Source organism: Boleophthalmus pectinirostris, unplaced genomic scaffold (genome assembly GCF_026225935.1).
Source record: "Boleophthalmus pectinirostris isolate CB_2022bp ecotype Guang Dong unplaced genomic scaffold, ASM2622593v1 HiC_scaffold_16, whole genome shotgun sequence".
Lineage (NCBI taxonomy): Eukaryota > Metazoa > Chordata > Actinopteri > Gobiiformes > Gobiidae > Boleophthalmus > Boleophthalmus pectinirostris.
The window spans coordinates 11,756,527-11,778,296 of record NW_026571095.1 but is presented as its reverse complement, the minus strand read 5'-3'; the positions used below and the strand labels follow the sequence as shown (position 1 = coordinate 11,778,296).

General features: G+C 36.6%; 1 protein-coding gene across 4 annotated transcripts in view; it reads right to left on the bottom strand.

Annotated features, from left to right (window-relative positions):
- Nucleotides 1–21,770, bottom strand: part of LOC110158117 (solute carrier family 22 member 23-like) — a 72,735-nt gene that overhangs the window by 5,939 nt on the left and 45,026 nt on the right. For all 4 annotated transcript variants that reach the window (XM_055152117.1, XM_020922550.2, XM_055152115.1 and 1 more), the window contains 6 exons: nt 17,721–17,889; nt 14,545–14,672; nt 9,353–9,455; nt 6,022–6,257; nt 3,828–3,860; nt 1,855–1,978 (listed from right to left, as the gene is read on the bottom strand). In XM_055152117.1, coding sequence (XP_055008092.1) covers nt 1,855–1,978; nt 3,828–3,860; nt 6,022–6,257; nt 9,353–9,455; nt 14,545–14,672; nt 17,721–17,889 — 793 coding nt within the window. The remainder of the gene's footprint in view (nt 1–1,854; nt 1,979–3,827; nt 3,861–6,021; nt 6,258–9,352; nt 9,456–14,544; nt 14,673–17,720; nt 17,890–21,770) is intronic.

Sequence of the window (21,770 nt, the reverse complement as noted above, 5' to 3'; positions counted from 1 at the left end):
AGAGGAAAACAAATCAATGTCAGTTACAGTTATAAACAAATATTATAGCTAAGCCACCAGTAAATCATCTGTTTCTGCGTTATAATCATTTAGTTTAATTAAAGGCAAAATGCATCCAATTATACTGTTTCAACACAACATCTTGAAACCATCAGAAAACTGGGAAAGATCTCTCAGGCTTCTTGTCATACCCCTGTCATTTAAGCACATAGCACCAGGGAGTGCTGCACTACAAACAAAGGCACTCCCTTTTCCTGCAGTCCTGTGAGTTATAACCCTCTTTCACCACCAGATGGCAGCATGTGTACAGGCAATTTTTACATAATTACAGATAGGGAGTTTTCACCACGCTAGGCCTTGTATTCTCTAGGGACACAGCCTTCATACATGCTTTGACAGCAGGATTGTAATAGTCATGAAACATCTGTGATTTCTTACCATGGTTTAACAAGAGGTGGAGCTGCTAAAGTGTCTGTAAGAATGTTGGAATGTTATGATGTAATGGGTTTGGTATATAAATGTTTCACTGTAGTGTCTGGTATCATATGAAGTGCAATTAAATAACACAAGAGTACCTCAAGATGTGAAACTTAACACTTGCCATAACATTTTCTCATACATGTGAATTTCTTTGGTTGTTTATATGAAGAATAAGCCACATACATTGTTTCCTATGTGGGATTTTAATATATTAAAACATTATCCGTCTCTGTCTATATGATTTTGGTATGACATCACCTTGCATAAAGCACTACTTTACTTCTAACTTGCTTTAGAACAAAAGTATTGCAGTAAGTACACATAATGCATTCTTTTATGCCATTCAGGTACTAACTGTTTCGGGTGATTTAACAGCTTTTTATGGCAGATGCCCTTCCTGTCACATTCAGCCATATTGCATACCGGCTGCGCGCTTACATAAAAGTTTTTATTTGTTTAGGAACTTTTAACAGTTATCTGAGCGAAGATTTTTGACAAGTTATAAATAGAATACATTTACAACAATAAGAAACATTTATTTATTCAAGTTGTCCTTAAAGCTACAATCTGTTAGCCTGATTCATCAGCCGGTTTCATTTCGTGGAAATCGTCTGACCTCGCAGCATTAGGATTCATTCGCTCGACGGTAGGCAGGCACTTTTTTTATTTAACCAATCGCTGCTATTTGGTCGTGATGTATGTAATGCACCAAATCCCTTAGGAAAAAGGGCAATAACGTCTTTCCCCTTGATAAAATTCACCAAACATTCTCTTTGTTTTGCGGCTTTAAATCCTTGATCTCGGGAATTGTTGCCAACACAAAATGTATGGCTTTGTCTACATCCATCTCGACCGCTTTGTTTACTGTTGTGCTGTACCACAAAAGGGACCCAGACAGGCGCTTGAGTTTGACGTCATGGCTTCACGGCTCTTCACTGATTGGCCGGTGCGTAGTCTACAACTTCCGGGGTTCTTGCAAACCGTGTAGTGTATTCCGGTTCCTGACCTTGTCGCTCGATAGAAATTAAATTGAGTGGAGGGACTAGGTGGCACCAGCCTGGCTAACAATCTGTAACGTTATTTGATTTTTCTTTAATAGTAGATGCCTCATCTGACCCAAATTTTATACAAGTTACTTAAACTACAATGCTTTTAATGTACATAACTGTTCATAATTTGTCCGACTTGGTAACTAAAACCCAGAAACTCCAATCCGAGCTGCAAGGACACATGGAACGCAGCTTTAATCTCCCTGCCTGTTGTGTTTTATTGAGCCTGTCCATGTCTCTATGAATGAAGGGCATACTACATCCACTTAAGCACAATCCAATTTCCCCTCCCTCTCCCCCGCCCTGAGAGCCCACGGAGCGATACCTGATGACAGTGGGGGTGATTTCGGCGCAGAAGAAGATGCTCAGGTTGCTGACGGCGTGGGACGAGAACATGCCGATGATGGAGAAGGCGATGGAGAAGTTCTTGTTCAGCGTACCCGAGCTATCTGCAGACACAGCACTGGTAATGTTAGCAGGGCAGTTAGCATTACATTAGCATTAAACCCTGAATAGCACTGTGACAAGCATTATTTCTAATCTATATCAAATTTACAGAATGTACAAAGAACACTGAAATAGTAACTCCAAGGAATGCTTAGGTAATACAAATTTTGATACCACAAAAAACAAAACAAAGAAAACCAAAACAATAGAAGTATAGAATTGTCATAGTCTTATAAACTGATTCATCAGTCGGTTTCGCTTCATAGAAACCATCTCACCTTAGGTGGGTAGGTGGGTTCTTTTTTCATTTAACCAATTGCTGCTATTTGGTAGTCACGTATGTAATGTGCCGCTAACGGGCCTAACTGGTATATTAAGCTTTTCCCAGATCCTTCCTACAGGAAGAAGAGCAATAACGTCTTTCCCCTTGATGAAATTCACCAAACATTCTCTTTGTTCTGGGTTTAAATCCTTGATCTCGGGAATCGCTGACAACACAGAATGCATAGCCCTTTGCTGATTGGCTGGTGCCCAAACTTGAACTTCAGAGGTTTTTGCGAACTGTCTGGTCAATATATTCTGATTCCTGATCTAATCGCTGGAGAGAATTGAAATTGAGTGGAGGCACTAGGTGGCGCCAGCCTGGCTAGTAGTCTTAATATTTATCAAGACAATTTTTGAAAATATTCAGAAAAGGCACAATTTAGAATTTTGTCCCAATTAAAAAAAAATTATTTTATTATTATAATTTTTTTGTATCTATACAATATTCTTTTGTATTTATCATTATTATTTTTTTTCCAGAATCCTGATATTTGAAGATGTAGACTGACTGATTGTCCAAAAGTGCGAAAATCAATACTGTTTGTTGTTGTTGTTTTTTTTCAGCTCTTTTTACTGTATTTATTATTATAACTGATATACAGGTTTAGGTTTAAACATCACAAATAGAAACATGAAACTATATGGAGTACACATATTTTAAAAAGAGAGAGGTCAGCAATACAACTTCTGCCTTGCTTTGAGATACTGTGCACTATGCGCTTCCTCATCAAGTATTGCTACATTTGCATGACTGAATAATGCCATTACTGCTTTCCCTTTCCCTGTAATAGGATGATTTAAAGGTGCACTATGAAACTTTTTTGTTGAAGGCTTTGCCAGTTACCTGCTGGTTTACATAAATATGTTGTTGCTCAGTATAGCATTAATTTATCCAGATTGCATTTATTTATTGCACATTACTGCTCCATTCTTACTGGGACCCTCCCCAGATCTGACCTATAGCTTGACTTAGTTGCGTCACTAGCAAGTCTTCATAGAAACACATATGTTTAAAGCCGGAACATTCCAAACAAAGCCTGCAGCATCTCTCGGGGCGAGAAAAGTTAAAAAGTCTGCATTCAAAACTGATCACTCAGAGTAGATCAGGTCCTCTTCCCACAGTGGGATTAGTGAGAGGGAAATAAAGAGTCTGATAAACATTGGAAGGAGGCCAGATGTGAAATTCTCTTCTCAAAGCGACTCACCCCGTTTAACACGAAGGAGATAAATAAGTAAAAGCTAACTGTAAATACATCTAGAGCTCTGCAAGGCTTGTGAGGCCAAATGAAATACTGCAATCCAAGTCAAATCTTGCCTGCAAAGCAAACTAGTCCAGAGAGTCGATTTTTGCATGTATATGGACAAAATCTGTCTCTATAATGATGTGTATAATGGATTAGGATGCTTGGAATGCATAAGGTAAGTGAGGAATAACTTTGGACCACTACAAAATGAACTATAGTAGTACAAGTGTTATCAAATATGAAAAAAAAAACAAATGCAAAAAATAGAAGTAGTTATTCTTACCAATATTCAAATGGCCACTGTATTTCCCAAGCACTGTGTGAAAACAGAAGAAGTATTAGTTATACAGTAACACCCAGATCTCTGTTTCCAAAATATCTCCTGCCCCACACACTCAGCATTAATGCAAATGATGTTTTTCCATGACTAAGACAAGCTGGACCAAACTGGGGCACAAAGTAGAACTACTGAATACAAGTAAAAATACAAATATAAAATACAATATGAATAAAAAGGGCATTCAGTAAAGGGCCTATATTACACTATTTTGTGATTTATATTATAATGTTTTTCTTCACCAAAAACATACCCAAAGTTGTGTTTTGTTTCATTCATACATGTTTAACACACAAACCCTGTATATTGAGTTCTTATCTCAAACAGAACACACCACTTTGTGATGTTGTGTGGTGAAATTGCCAATATCTACTGGACTAAAGATAAAGGGTAGCTGTTAACTTGAAAACTACCACTTCATCACATCACAAGGTGGAACAGACCATTCTGAGCTTTTGATATGTAGACAGACTAATGATGCAGCTTTACTCAAACATGTGTGAATAAACAAAACCCAATTCCAGGTATGTTTTTTGATGAGGTTACATTCTAAAATGCCTTAAAGAGCTGATTTTGTGTAATATAGAACCTTTAAAAGCAGGTAAATAAAATAGAGTTAAAAAACTGACAAAAATAAACATAATCTTAAACTGAAAGGATACAAATACAATGAGCAATGGGAAAAGTAGAATGCATTCATAAATGACACCAGCAAAACAACATAGTACATTAAAATGTTATTACCTAATGCATGTTTAAAAGAACCTGTGACTCCAGACTTACATTGTATTTGATTTATATTGTTTTTTTGTATGTTTTGAAATGTTACCTAAAACTAATAAAAACAAAGTAACAAAAAAAACAAAACAAAAAACAGACTAAAATAGACCAAGTGGCTAAGAGTTAAACTTTAAGTAACATTCATTTGTCATTGACTAAACCTCGGCTCGTGTACAGAGAGTTTTGGAACATATTGACTAAAACAGCTGTTTGCGAGCATGTCTGACCACACAATTAACCCCACGCACTATCTCCTGTCAGCGCTATTCATTTACAGAGGGCATTTCAGGAACTCTTATTCCAATAGGACTGGTCTCATTCACATTCTAGAGTGTGATGATGTCCTGACCTCAAATGGAGGGCAAGGGCCTAAGTAACTCTATGGAAGACTTACTGTTCGTGAAAGAAATATTCAAAATAGAAAACCACAAATGCTGAACCTCATCATTATGTGTTAAGGATTAGGTCCACAAACCTGCAATATTAATCTCAAATCCATTCAACTGACAACAATGGTGCCTTTAGACTGTATTTAATATCTCTGTAATTACCGGGCAAAAATTAATAACCATAAACCAGGTCAACATATTTGCAATCAGTTCAACTGTTTAAAAATCCACCATAGAATTCTGACCTGTCCTCCAGCTCAGACCTTAGCTAGTAGCATGACTTTTATTTCAAATGAATACTAACAAAGTATTTTAAGATAGATAAAAGCTGCAAGGTTAGAGCAGTACTGAATACTGTCTGGTCAAGTTTTTCTTCCAGAATATATAAATAACATTTGACAGGGCTGCAGAAAAATTGCCAAGAGAGAAAGCACCCACGATAAATACTGACCCCCCAATAGCATTGTACTGTATTGAACAAATAAGTCGTTATATTAATTATGGTGACAGGCCCAGGCAGAGGGCAAAAATAGATGACCAGAAGTCATGAATATTTGAATTTCAAAAGAATATGCAAAAAAAAGCATTTGTACAATGTGCCACTGTAGTGCATCTAACCATTTAGGATCGCTCTACAACAAAAGCTACCACACACACTTTCTGGCAGCCTCGGCCAAGATATAGGATTATGACACAACATGGAGTTTGAGTTGGTATTGATTTTTCCATCTATCTCACTGTTCCTATCACCAAGTTTCCAAACAAACTGATGACATTTAGTTAATGCTACAGTTAAAAGGCTGTAACAATGCCACTTATACTGTTATACTGTCTAAAGTGCCCCATTCTCTTCTGCTAACATAATCTATCAAGCCCAAAGCTCAGACCGATTATGCAACAGCGGTCTCTTTTATTGTGATGTATAGCCAAAGAGTGTCTAATAGCACATAGTATATATAGTGTGTACTCACAGTTGAGCAGGCCAAGCTGGAGCAGAGAAGCCAGAGCCGTGATGATCATAAACATCAGCAGACCTCCTCTCCTGCCCATCAGACCCACCGCCGGGCACAGGGCCATGCACGAGGCCACAGCGATGCCAGCCATTGTGTAGTAGTCTGCATAGAAGTTATGGAACATGGTGGTCTCCTGGGCCTCGGGGTCCATCATGCTGCGGGCGAAGCAGTGGTGGATGCCATACCCGGTTAATCTGCAACGAAGAAGTACATAATGGTGTTCATTGCATTGTTTCACATGACATCACAACATTCTATTGGTAGTTTTCAGATTTTAGTATATGATGATGGCATACTCGCAGATTGGGGGCAATAAGGGCCAGTTTTAACTATTAATTACATTGTATTTAACCATGAAATGATGAGAGGTACAGGACTACACTCATGCCATACTCCATACAACTTTACAACAACTCACCATTCACCATTATGTAACAGATAACCCTATGTCTTATCTTTGCACCGTTTTCCTTACAACCTCTTGTAAATAGTTGAGATACTTTTAGTACTTATTATTTATTTTTACTTTAACTTGTACGTATACAGTTATATAATTATGTCTTATTTGTCTGAGTCTAAGTCTATTTACCCAAAAAGTAAATTCACAAATACTGAACCTGGTATTTTCAATTACTGACTAAACCCAAGAACTCCCTGTATTAAAGCATAATTTTGGATTTTAACAATATTAATTTTGGCTGCCGTCCCATCTGTATTAATTAATTTTGACCTACTGAATGTCAAATAAAACCGATAGGCCAATAATATTTCATGCAGCTGGGGGGCTGTTAAAAGCAATATTATTAAAACATAGATTTGTGTTGTAATAGAGGGAGTTATATGGTGTAGTCATTAAAAGGAATGATCAGGTTCACTTTTTAAAATTTATTATTTAGAAATTCCTTATAAAAGTACAATGTAATTAATACAAAAATTTGTATGTATGACGTCATCACATACAATAAAATACATACAGTGGCCCAAGATAATGCATTAATAACAAGGCATGAGTCTGCTTTGTTTTTCCTATTTCTGGGTTAATGTTGCTTGTTTACGCAATCGTACCTCAGACTTTCAGGTTGGTGTTCAAGTGCTCTACATCACTGCCTGACTTGAACTGAACTTGTAATGTGATGTTATATCAATACATGACAGTAAGTGAGGTCTTGTCTAACCTTGATATATTGAATAATTCACAATGGCGCATCTTTTTAGTACTTAAATTGATTGAATATATTATATGGTTAGAACGTCAATAAAAATTAATGCACTTGTTTGCTATCATAAAAAACATTGCTTGTTTATAGATTCTAAAATGTGGGGAAAATATATCTCAAAAGACAGTTATATATTTTCATAAATCATCTAATATAAAATTCACAAAAGTTCATGCACTCATTACATTACATTAAAATTAATGTAATGAAAGGGATGAAAAGTTCTTTTGGCTAATTCTGGAGTTGTACTGATGTTTAATTATGTGTTTCATTGCACTGTCCCCTATCAGATAATTCAATCTAATCTCTCTAACCCTTTCATAACTGAAAGCTCAGTTCAATAGTGTGATCTGTTATCTGAAACCCTGCCATATAAAATGTGTCTCCTATGCAGTATGCACTTTTGAGTCAATATTTTACATTGGTTGTCCTATCAAAACTACTCTCCATTTAGCCAGGCTTTGGACCAGCACACGGCGTACACTAACTTATAATGTCTTTTAATGCCACATTTGTGTTTTGAATGACTAATAGGGATGTAACAATAACGAAATTATCGTGATATCGTATATCAAAGTTCTCACAATAATATCGTGGACCATCACAATATATCGAATCACAAGTCTCTTCGCTTAAATTAAGAGTTATGGTGCAGCAATAGCTAAAAAAAGACGGAGTGAACTACATAAACCATGATCTTTCGTCCATTTCAGTGTAGAATACACGAAGAAATAACAGTTCTAACACTTTTAAGTTTTAGTTCTTTGAATTAAGTCTTGTCAAGGCATTTTTAAGAGGAAAAAGTAGCATATTAACAGTTTCAGCTGTTTAGCCTCCACAAAATATTGTAATAACTATCATATCGTGAGATGTATATCGTGAAAATATCATACAGAGAGATTTGGATATTGTTATATCCCTAATCGTGATCCTCCCCACCAAATCGTGAGCTTTCCCCCAATCGCAATAAATATCGTACCATGAGGTTCATACAGTGACGATATTGCATCGTGAGACTTTGATATCGTTACACCCCTAATGACTAACATTTGATCATTTCTGATATTTCTGTTGTATAATGTTTGCACAAACACAGATCAGACACACAATCAACTCATAATGTTATTTTCACTGACCACCAGTTCTCTTGGTGTGTGTTTCTTCTAAAATGCAAATCACTAGTCATCAGCAAATATTGGTTATTGGTCACATCAGCAAGACAAATATTGGATATTGGCTGAAGAAAAAAAAAAAAAATCCTTAATCCATCACTAATAATTTGTGTTCACTTTGTCTGTAAGCAAACATTATTTTATCCCTGATTATTACTAGGGCTGTAGTCGTGTAATAGTTGTATTTCTTTTTATAGTTACATCATATTTATGTGTTTTACTCTGAAAATACGCTGCAAATTAACTTTGTAAACAGCAAACATGAGTATTCAGACATTATGGTTAAGAGCTGGATTTTGCTCCCTGAAAAAATGCTTCTGCTTAATACCAGTTCTTACAAGAAAAAAGGTGGGGACAGCTGGTTTAGTCGCAGTTGTGTTGTGAGTGCAGCTTGGGTCAGATAGATAGAGATACATAATCGTTTTTAAAGCTATTACTGCAACCCCCATTTTAGTGTTTTTTTTTTTTTTTTTTTTTTCTAATCATTATCTACCTATGATACTCTGCTACTCCAACATCTACCCACAGATCTTGCCCACGCCCTGGTCCAGCCTGTCTTCTGGAGGTCTAATGTTTCATAAGGACAGAGCTCATGTAATATTGATGCTGAACAGAGCCGCGGACACTGGCAGCGAGCGCTCAGGAGCACGGATTGAGACAGACAGAAATGGACTGATCCCTGTGGAGATGTAAAAAGAGGAGCTGAGCACGGCCAGGGAGAGAAAGAGAAGTGGTGAGAGGAGCTTATCGTCACTGTAAAAAGTTCTCAGGTTAACACAAAATGGCGTCCAACTGGCACCACCTCGCCACGCACGCAGGAGGTAGAGTTGAAAGTAACAACAAAAGGGTACAAAGCTACAGTGATTGTGGATATATAATAGAAGGGTATAAAAAACGTACGAGTTGACACAGAGAACGACGATGTTCTTCCACAGGTTCCTCGTGCCCACCATTTTCACTATACACGTCCTCTTGGGTTTCTTCTGCAGGGCGTGCTGGAGTTCTGTGAATAAAACAAATAACAACAAATGTGTTATAACAAACAGGTGATATATGGCCTCTGTCTGCTAATTTAAAGTACACAATTAAAGGGTCAGTACACAGTTTTGAACCATGAGTGATGAACACGTTTCAGAGTAAATGTTAGGCACGTCCATTCTTTCACTTTGATGTTGTTCCATGACAGAGGCACTGTCTGATACTGTTACAGAGAGTGGTTTCCACATCGCACTGATTAGACGTTCAACATTTCTGATTGGATTCAGTTGTTGGTCCCTGGCAGTTGCTTCCTTATGGTTCTTATCTAACAAAATGCCCTATGAAATATATAGGCAATTTCAGTCATTCACATTTTTTTCAGCCACATTTTTTCCACAAATATAGTTCAGGCCTTTTAAATTGGCACAAGAACACTTTTATACTGTTATTATAAGTGATTGTACCTTAAACTACGTAAATATCACATTTAACATTTTATGTAAAATAACATTTTAAATATTTGTACCCCTTATTCCAATTTAGCAAATAATGTATTTCTCATTACTGATAAGCTTGTTACAGCTTACAGTCACAGCTAGGGATGTAACAATAACTGAAATATCGTGATATCGTATTGTCAAAATTCTCACAATATTGTCATGGACCATCACAATATATCAAATTACAAGTCTCAAGTCAATTAAGAGTTATGATGCAGCAATAGCAAAAAGCAAAAAAAAACAAAAACAAAGGGAACTACATAGACCATGATCCTTTGCTCCATTTCAATGTAGACTACAAGAAGAAATAACTGTTCTAAGCACTTTTAAATCTTAGTTCTTTGGATTAAGTCTTGTCAAGGCATTTAAAGAGGAAAAAGTAGCATATTAACAGTTTTGTTTGCCTCCACAAAATATCACAATAAATAATGTACTGTGAGATGTATATCATGAAAATATCGTACAGAGAGATTTGGATATTGTTACAGTCCTAATCATGAGTCTCCCCAACATATCGTGAGCTTTCCCACAATATCACAATAAATATCGTACTGTGAGGTTTATACCGTGACAATATCGTATCGTGAGACCTGGATATTGTTACACCACTAGTCACAACGTATCACAGAAATTAAACTCGAAAAGGGACAAAAATAATTTCCTTCAATATTGAAACAACTAGGAATAACTTGCATTTACAATTACACACAATGACAACAATTTTGAAGCTATATATCTGACTAAATGTGAACAGGAATCATTCACAAATTGAGGTAGTTTTTCCAGTGTACACCCAAATCAACCACTTAAGAGTCATGTGAATCCTGACGTTTTTGGTATCGACTAAGCATGAAATTATCCACCTTTATGTATTTCTAACCCGGTCAAAAAAACCCGTCACCTTCAACACAATACTGTTTTTTTCTCATGTGACTAACTCCCAGATGATTTGCTCAGCAGGTGTGACAGTGTTTTGAGGAAAGCTGAAACGCTCTGTGCGCACGGCTACACCTCTGAGTGCGCTTGTAAACATCAAACCGCATCGAATGTTGATGTGTTGCCGTGGAAACAAACCTAGCTCTGCCGCTCTCTCTCTCTCCATGCACGTTCATGTTGACTCAAGCATGTGACAGCATTCCTCCGCAATGCCTCAAGGTTATCTATGCTTGTATTGCTTTGCTTTGCCAGTGATCCTTTGGCTTGGGTACAAAAAGGCTATCCTCTGTCATGCCCATATAAATTACCGATGCTTATTCCACCGCTGCTAATATACACTCTCATTATCATTTCATTATGAATTGATAGCTTTCTGCCGATGTCATCAACATTACTTCAGCGGGAGTGAAGTTATCTGGAGACACTGCTCTGTCTAAAGCTTTGTTACTCAAGTTGGACTTTAAATTACCTATATTCCACTATGTTTTATCTGTGTTTTAATGTTGTTTCTTCGAGTTGTGTTTTGTTTCATTCACACTCGCGCTGTGTTCAAACTAAAAACACTCTGATCTACCCTGTGATATCATGTGATAATACAGGAAGTGCTCTACACACCTTCACTCGAATTATTTGGATGATTTCAGCTCTGAAATTGCCAATCTTCAGTGAATTTATGGTAAAAAGTAGCTGTTAACTTGAAAACTAAAACTACATGACATCACAAGGTACAGAGCTACTGTTCTATCATGTCATAAAACTCCTAAGAATGCATTTTGTGTCATACAGGGCCTTTAATCACTTTATTTTAACTCAATATGTATGTTGGAGCTACAAAAGGTGAGCTGGATTTGTGCAGTTGATCATGTTTTCAGTCCTTCCGTAATGATAGGGGTTGGAACAGTTTCTAAAAGAGAATGAATTAGTATCAATGAACTTTTCTCATCAACAGCATCAGCAAGTTGTGGCTGGAAAAAGGCAATTTTACAATGAGTGGGCTCCTGGTAAATCTCCAGAATTGGCAGAGTTAATTTTGTTATTTTAAACCAAGGGATAAAAAGTGTATGTGGAAACAAATGGAGTGGGTGAGAGGATTTTCCAATATAAGGAAGTAGTGTTTTGGCTTTAAACAGTAGAGACATGGCAAGAGTTACAACTGCTTATTGCTTATTGCTTAGTGAGACAGTTTTTACAGTAAACACTCTGCTTGAAAGTACTGCATACTGTTATGTCCTTGGGCAATACACTTCACTTCACCCCTTTTTGTCTAGACGTTTATAAAGAGGGAAATATTGTAAACTGAACCATTAATATTAATATATGAGGCTGGAAAACTAGACAGAAACTTGATAGCTTAAGACAGCGCCAGAAAGTGCAGTTGGTTGGTTTTATTTAGCAAAATAAAACGTAAAAAAAGATGCAAAAGACTGTGTAGATGAAGAATTATTTGAGGATTGCAGATGAGTTTTGTTTCTTAACTTAATTTGGAGAATATATTGCTTATTTTATATTATTAATTATTTAAAACATAATTACAAATCATTACTGATATGACTTGGCAATTTAGATTACTGTAGATAAACTATATAGCCCCCAAGGGATATTTTTTCTTGAGCCAAAACAGCCAGGTTAAAAAGTGTTATGTGTAAGTTATGTGAGCAACTTGACACTTATTTAAAATGTAATGTTCTTGATGTATTTTTATATTATTTATATTATTTTATTGTCTAGCACTATGTTGCAGTTTTTATGTGGCAAGACAAATATGTACCTTGGCAGTAAAAAAATCAAAAAAAAAAAAAAATCTTGTGGTTGTCAAATTTTTCAGCACCACCTATGAAAAAAATTGGTAATCTGAGTACCACCAAAAATCTATACCTGGACAATATCAGATCTAAATGATGGCTAAAATGTTAAAAACTTTGACTGAAACAAATGCAACAAAAAAATTGATAAAGTAAACAAATACTCAAACTGCAGTGGGCCCCATCTACCACTAGAGGCAGCCTGCATACCACAACTTGTACACTTATGATTATGATTTTGTAATAGTGTTGTCACAATACTGAAATTTCAAAGTCTGTTTCAAAGGAATAGACTTAGTGCTCAGTACTGATTCTGATACCACAATGATAATAAAAAAACACTCTTTATTTAGACAATGGAATGGATTTTCAGCATTAAATAATTGTACTTTCTTTTATATTAACAAGAGGCATTATATTTTTGTAATCTCTCAGTGGTCCAAGTAGGTTTCATAGTGGTCCACGGGCACACACCAGTCTATGTGCTCTTAAACTTGTTCTAATACAGCTCAAGATCAAGATCATTCTAAAGCTATTCAGGAAAGGTTCATGTCTGTCCTGTGAATGTGGCTTTTTTAGTACTGATATATATATTTAGTATTGATTTCAAGTTTCAGAACTAGTTTTTGTTTCAATATTGACAATCCTCCTTTGTAAACAGAAAGACCGTGACCGGTGTGGCCTAATCTTATTCAAGTACCATCCTGTTTTCTTTTGTTTTCCTTCCTCCTTACAGTGACAGGTGTGAGCTAACCGTCCATTAGCCTGAGACCGGGGTCCATCTGCCGCGGGCTCCAGCGTACCTCTCAGACCCACCCACGGGGGCTGTAACATCATTAATTAGACTCCTAAAGTGTTGTAATGTGATGCTCAGCACCCACTCCGACGTCTAGAGTGGCCTGTTACCATAGAAACCAGACAGAATATGGCTATAACCTTGTAAGAGCACCCTTTTTTGTGGAACGAGGCAGCTGGGGACGATTTAATATGAGGAGGAGAAGTGTATATGTACACTTAAAAAAACTGTAAACAAAAATGTTCTAAATTCTGGAACTGAGGCAGAAGTGAAGGGGAACATGATGGATTTTCAATTTAGAAACCTGGATTAATCCCAGAATATCACAAAATATTAAAAAATCAAGGTGGTTTTGGTAAATTATAAACACTCAGGTACATGCATATATAGTTGTATTTTCCATTATTTACTTATTTAATAGGAGCAATAGTAATTAGTAAGTGAAAACACTGATAAAAGGTAAAATCCTGACTTTTAGGGTTTACTGGAAAAATTTTTACAGAAATGTTGACACCATTTTATCTACAGGAATATTACATACTTTATCACAAACTATACTTTTTGTGACACTAAATAAACAAGGTAAAATGATGCTTTTTTTCTCCTAATGTTGTAGAAATCTAGCAATCTAAGTGTTATCCTTACACAAAAGTATCTGAATGATGCTTATTGGCATTTAAAACCATTTGTCCTTGATTTGAAAATGTACTACTGCAGAGTTGCATAGTATATCACAATATTCTTTAGTCCAGTAATGTTTAACACAGAAAATGATTGTTCAAATGTATATATTTGTTGTAATACAGTGAGTTCCTGGGTTTATTTCTATTTACTATTTACCCATTGGCAGGTTGATGGCAAGGAGGGTCAAGTCACTAACAGAAATGAACAGGTTAAGCATTTGTGACTTTACCTTTTGGATATTTCATTGCACTGTATAATTTAATCTGGGAGCAGGACATCAACATATTGTAGAATCTGAAAACAACCAATAATCTGCTTCATTTTGCCTCCAGATGCCGCCATTCCGGTCTTCTTAAACATCAAGGTGGCATGACATTTTAAAGGATCTCTAGGTACCTGTGAGGATGTTGTCCGCGTCCAGCTCCATGTTGACTCGGTTCTTCTTGGCGATATGTCCCATGATCCATTTGGAGCGGCCATATTGTTGTGTGGCAAGTAGCCAGCGCAGTGACTCAGGGAAGATCCTGGAAAAGGCAGGGCACAGGTTAGTATCATGGAAGCTATTATTTGGACAGCATTGGGCCACTGTTGACACATTTGATTTCATAAAGTTAAACAAATACGGACATAAATGCTTAGTAGGCCTTGTTAATCCAGTTCTTGCCATCACATTATGCAGCAATAGACAGCTAAATGTTTTATAGGATACACGTCTATACATGTTGTCAATACAGTCTGTTTTAGTACAGACAAAAATAACCAGGTACTTTTACCTCAGTTATCGTAGTTGGTAAAAGTTTTCAAGGGTGTATTATGCTTTAAAAATATATTTACAAAAAGTGCACAACAGCATGTATAATAGCAGACCGATCTGCTGTTATATCATTGATACTTTGAGGTGACATCACGCTGGGGGTGTTCTACATGTATCTCTAAAGGTGGAAAGTTTAGGAGTTACCAGTGTGACACAATGCACACATTAGTAAACACTGTCAAAAAGTTTTAAGATTGTCTGAAATCTCAAGAAAAAATACAAAAAGGATTTAAACTACACATTCAGGAGCCTGTGATCAATACAAGAGTTTATGTTCCTGTTTAGGTGTTTCATTTCAACAAAAATGAGTAACAGATCTTCAGACAGAGCAGTGCCTACAATTAGCATCACACCCCCAGGGAATATCGATAACATCAGCTGCAAAGTTTATGAATAGGTTCGATGTAAAATTATAATAAATGTCATGACAATTGACAACTCAAAACACAACATTCCCTTTTTGAATGGTCAAATGTCCTACAAATGACCCATGAATAACCAACACCACAGTTGACATATTTCAGAACAAACATAATTTATGTTAGTGATACTTTGCAGACATGTCATGCTGGGGGTGTTCTACGTGTATGTTCAGTTCAGTTCAGAGACACAATGCACACATTCGCAAGAACTGCCAAAAAACGTTTTAAGATGGAAGTTTTAAGAAGTCTGAAAAAAATTAATAAATAATAAACAAAGATATATATATAATACAAAATTGCTTGTTAATACGAGCGTTCATGGTCTTGTTTAGGAGTTTCAGTTGAGTATTGACATTAATGTTATTTGTGAGAGACGTGTTCCTTGTTCCTGTTGGATTTTGTTTGAGCCTATTACAAAGTGCCACAATGAACCTCACCTGTCAGCGGTCATGTCATGCTAATCATAACATTTTCATCTCAGAGTATCCGGTTACCTTCCAACAAAAACAGCTATCATCGCTAGTGCGCTTATCACCTTACAGTGCTATGCCCTTAAGTTGTTTCTACAAATCAGCAAACTCCGACTACATGCAGTGCTTTCCCAGCCCCATCAGCTGTATGTGTGTAAACTGAAGTCAGCTGGTTTATCAGCGCATAAACCACACTGTGCCTACATGCAGCGAAGCCTATGCAAAAAAAAAAACAAGGCCAATACTTCCTTGAAACATGCAGTATTATCCATTAGTCACACGTGCTTTGAGCTCTTTGTATAATACAGAACGCTATGGTGCAAGAACAACTATCGCCTTGACAGACGCTCTATGCAGTGTTTGTCAGGCTTGTTTCAGTTTCAGCAAATTAAAGCCAGAGGGGAAGAACAGCTTCATAAGTCATCTAAGTTCAGACATGACATGAACTTTGTGGAGAAAATTTGCCTTTAAAAGTCCTATATTACATATGCTCTTGTGAGCTTTTAGTAATGTTAGAATGTTGTTTTCACATTGTTTTGTTCACACATTCTTGAGTAACCCTGCATTATTAGTCTGTTTACATCTACAGTTACCTTTAGCCAGGGCTAAAAATGTCCAAGTGATTTGACTGAAGGTGGATGGAGTTTAAAAATACAATGGAGCATTTCCTGTATTACCACATGACATCACAAGGTGGAAGAGAGTGGTTTGTTTGAGTGAAAAACTCATTGTAAATATGTAGGATCTGTGTATTAAACATATGAATGTGAATAAAACAAAACACAACTTGGAGTATGTTTTTGATGAGGAAATAACATCATAACATAAATAGGAAAATAGTCTAACATGGAGCCTTTAACATAAATACATCTTATAAATAAATGTTCTCGAACTACTATTTTACAATTCTGGTTTCTGGTAAATGTTTGGCAAATATTATTTTTCTCAAATTTACTGTCAGCACAAATTGCTGCATCCCCTAGTTATTTAAATGGTAACTTGAGTACGGCTTTGATTGTTGTTGAACATGTGGCTTTCATCAGGACACAAAGTGATGAGGTCATACTCCCATATGGGGTGCATTATTAGTAGAGATCAACAGATACAGATTTTTAGAATCCAGAATAAACTGATGGAAACAGATATTTTCCTGCTGAAATGTATTTTGATAATTTCCCCTGAAATAAAGGATCTGAAATGACTACAAACTCAATTACTTTCTACAAAAGACCAGTATAATGCAGGGGGAAAAAAAGCAGCTTCACATTTTGTGCAGTGTTTGCTATGTGCAAAATAAACATTGTCTTCTGTTTAATCAGGTTGTCAACCCAAAAAAATACTATATCCGGATTGCAAAAAAATGCAAATATGTCTAATTATAATTTGTCAGTTTATCAGTATAATCGCAAAATAAGTATAATTTTGACCTGCCTCCCTTTATAATTATTCCATATTTTTGGCCTATAGAATTACGGGATATAATCTGAAACATGAAAGGGTGACTAAAAGGCAGTCCTATCTTAAATCTGTCAATGAATCAATAGTTGAATAGAATTTTTTGACAGTTTCTTAATATAATGGTGTCAAATGTCATTTACTTGTCTACAGATTTAAATGTCAAAATGAGTTGTGTGTCGGTGTTACTTTCTCACCAAATGAACCATATATATATATATATATAAACCATATATAACGATATATATTGTAGTACATTATAGTGCCACATTTTGTGCAGTGTTCTTTCCGCACTTAATGTTCAAATAAAGCATTGTGTCTATTGATTTTACGGTCTTTTAACTTGTCTTCACTTGTGTACCAATGTACCAGTTAAAATGAGGTATGAGCTGTACAGAGCCTCTTTCTCACCAGATGTAGGAGAGCATGAGGAGCAGGGGGCAGATTATCACTGCTTGCAGGACCTGCCAGTCTCCACAAAGGTACGCCACCCCAGGCAACAGCAGCTGACCGCCCAGCACCACGAAGTTAGCCACCATGGTCATGGAGAAGCGCCAGCCGGGTAGGCACAGCTCGATCCCTGCAACACAAAAGGAAATGACAATGTGACCGTTAACATCTATGCTTTTGTTCTGAAAGAAGGGTCACAAGATCTTGCACACGAGGAAGAGGGTCTTATGATTTTGGATTGGTCAAAAAGGGTTAAGTGTTGGTGAGTTACATCCATAGACTGTATAAAGAAGTGGACTAAAGGAGTATGACGTCACCCATAGCACTTGGCTCCAGTCAAACGAAGCTCATGATGCTTGTGGTTACAGGAGCGAATTTGAAGCCAGGTCCATATTAGGAATAGGAATTTATTCACAAAACAGTGAAATAAAAACACCAGGATTATGAAGAGCTGGTTAATACACTTTAAAACCAAAATTAAAACAAATACATTAAAAAAATTTGACGAACATATTGAAAACTGTATTAGAAATTATGTTAAATCTTGTCTCGGCTTGTTCTTGTGTTTCATCCCTTCTTGTTGAAATTGTGTCTCATCCCAGCCCTTTTAGTAGCATTTGGTCATTGTTGACACATTTGATTTCATAAAGTAAAACAAATATGTACATGAATGCCCAGTAAACCTTGTTAATCCGGGTCTGGCCACCATATTGTGCAGCAATAGAGGGCTAAATAATATTGAGATTTATTCTTGGTAATAATAACCTTTCACCAATCTGTTGTTAACATACATCATCAGTATTCCAATGTGTAGAGTGAAAGTAAAAAAAAATCCTGCTTAATCATACAAATACATTCATTAGAGGTCCTATATTATGCAAAATGTGCACAATCATTTTAAGTCATGCTATAATGCTGTTACTTCCTCAAAAAGGTACCTAGGGTTGTATTTTATTTCAGTCACACATTTCAGTAACACTTTATTATTACTCTGTTTACATCTCCAAAGCTTAAAATGCTCTGTTCCACCTTGTGATGTCATGAAGTGGTAGTTTTTAAGTTAAAAGGTACATTTTGCTTTTAGTTCAGTAGAGATTGTCAATGTCATGGCTGAATGTGAAGGGGTACGGAGTTTAAAAACACAGTGGAGCACTTCCTGTATTATCACATGACATCACAAGGTGGAACAGAGTGTTTTTAGTTTGAGAAAATAACTCAGTCTAAATATGCAGGGTTTATTTGTTAAACATAAATGAAACAAAACACAACTAAAGCTATGTTTGTGATGGAGAAACAACAGATGAGAAAATTACATAATATGAGCCCTTAAACAACATTTATGACATACCATGCCTTCTAGATGAAAATGAGATCGAATTTCATTTATGGGTTTGCTTGAAAAAAAAAAATTGGATTAGGACTGTTGCTATAGCAGTGGACAATTCAAAACACAACATTTCGTCTTTGAACGGTCAACATATTTCAGAACAAAAGTCTTATAACAACATTTCCCACTGTGACAGCCTGGGAATACCAACTTGCAAATGTTTAGAAATTGTTATATTTGTAAATGCTCTCAGATTTATGAGATGCGAGGCAGTTGCTAACAGTCTGGCTGGAAAATGGTAAACAAACTGGATGCAAAATGTTGATTTGGTTAAACCACAGTGAATACTCAAGTGACAACACAAAAATGTCTATTTGCTCCAACTCTCGTTCAGTGGTCTTGAAGCTTTTCACACCACCAGAAAATGTACAGCTTTCTGAGTACCAGCAAACTAAAACTAGAACAAGTCTATCAGGCTTAAAACTGGTCTAAAAATACTTCTACGTGATGAACAAAAACACAGAACCCCTTTAGTTTAAAATGCCCTGTTCCACCTTGTGATGTCATGTAGTGACAGTTTTTACTAGGGGTGTAACGATATCTAAGTCTCAAGATACGATATCGTCAAGGTATGAACCTCACTGTACGATATTTATAGTGATATCCTGGGAAAGCTCACAATATGGTGGGGAGGCTCACGATTAGGGGAGTAAGAATATCTCTCTGTACAATGTTTTCACGATATACATCTCATATTTATTGAAATATTTTGTGGAGGCAAACAAAAGTTAATATGCTACTTTTTTCTCTTAAAATGCCTTGACAAGACTTAATAGTGCTTAGAACTGTTATTTCTTCTTGTAGTAGACACTGAAATGGAGCAAAGGATCATGATCTATGTAGTTACTTCTGTTTTTTTTTTTTTTTGTATCTACTGCTGCGCCACAACTCTTAATTTAAGCAAAGAGACCAGTAATTCAATATAATGAGATGGTCCACGATATTATTGTGGGATCTTTGATGATACGATATCATGATATTTCGGTTATTGTTACATCCCTAGTTTTTACAGCTACCTTTTGTTTAGTAGAGATTGATAAGACCAGGGCTGAAATTATCCAAACAATTCTAGAAAGTGTATGGAGCACTTACTGTATTACCATATGACATCACAAGGTGGAACAGTGTTTTTAGTTTGAGAAAAGAACTACTAGGGTTTGTGTGTTAAACATGTGTGAAGGAAACAAAACACAACTCCAGGAATGTTTTTGATGAGGAAATAATATTAAATTAGAAAATTGCGTATAATAAAATCAAGGAGGATAAACATTTTGCAGGCCAATGGCAATAGGTCAGCTCTTGTATAGTACTTAGTCAGACAGTGGATGTGCAGAGGCTGTGGGCGGCTGTGGGGAACTATAAAAGACCTCCGTTGTGCTCATTTCTTGTCTTTTCGAATGGCACCAATTCATTCACTCTGCGATTAGCATGCACGCCACACACACAGCAAATAGCTACCCTTCACTAGCAATAAGAAAACCCAATGTCCTGCTCTGGTAAACCTTTTTAGTTCACATCTTTGTTCACTTTGGCTCCGAAGGAATGTCTCCAGCCAGGGCTTTCAAGGTGACAAGGGGCCAGGCACAATACAGTGGCACTTTTGCTCCGTTCGACTGGAGGAAAGGGGCAGAATTTCAATTAGCGGTGGCCCCCTTGTGAGGACATGAATAATGCTTTCTGTTCTCACTCACTATCACAGCTGGAATGACAAAGGCAATGAAAGCACAGTGTATGAACCAGCTCACCCCGGGAGATGGAGGGAGAGGGGGTGAGGGGGGAATGAGAGAGGGAGGGGGGTGAGAGACAAAGAGAGAGAGCGGGAACCACAGAAAGAGAGGAGCAGGGACGGTTCAGTGGACTCAAACAGCATGGCATTGGAATTCCTTGGTTATGGAGAATGTGTCATGCGCACAGAACAGGCACTAAAATGAGCAGAAAGAACAAACTGCAGGGAGATACAGGGGAACCGTTTTACTCTATGTGGTCTGAATATAAAATAAGTTCACTTTCGCTGATCTACTAGCTCTATTTGTAACGGGACAGCACACATTAATGAATGTTTAAAATGTAAATATGATGATGTTAAACAGTCAGCAACAATCACACAAAAGCAAATATAATACCATTATACCATTATAACTTAATTTCATTTGAAGTGATATATTGTAGGGATGTAACAATAACCGAAATATCCAACCATCACAATATGTATGGAATTACAAGTCTCTTTGATTAAATTAAGAGCTATGGTGCAGCAGTAGCTAAAAAAAGACAGACGGAACTACATAGACCATGATCCTTTGCTCCATTTCAGTGTAGACTACATGAAGAAATAACAGTTCTAAGCACTTTTAAGTCTTAGTTCTTTGGATTAAGTCTTGTCAAGGCATTTTAAGAGGAAAAAGTAGTGTATTCACAGTTTTGTTAGCTTCCACAAAATATCACAATAAATATCGTATCGTGAGAGGTATATCGTGAAAATATTGTACAGAGAGATTTGAATATTGTTACATCCCTAATCGTGCGCTTTCCCATGATATCACAATAAATATTGCATCGTATTGTCAGACTTGGATATCGTTACACCCCTAATATACTGTGTTGAAGTGTGGGGGAACACTTAC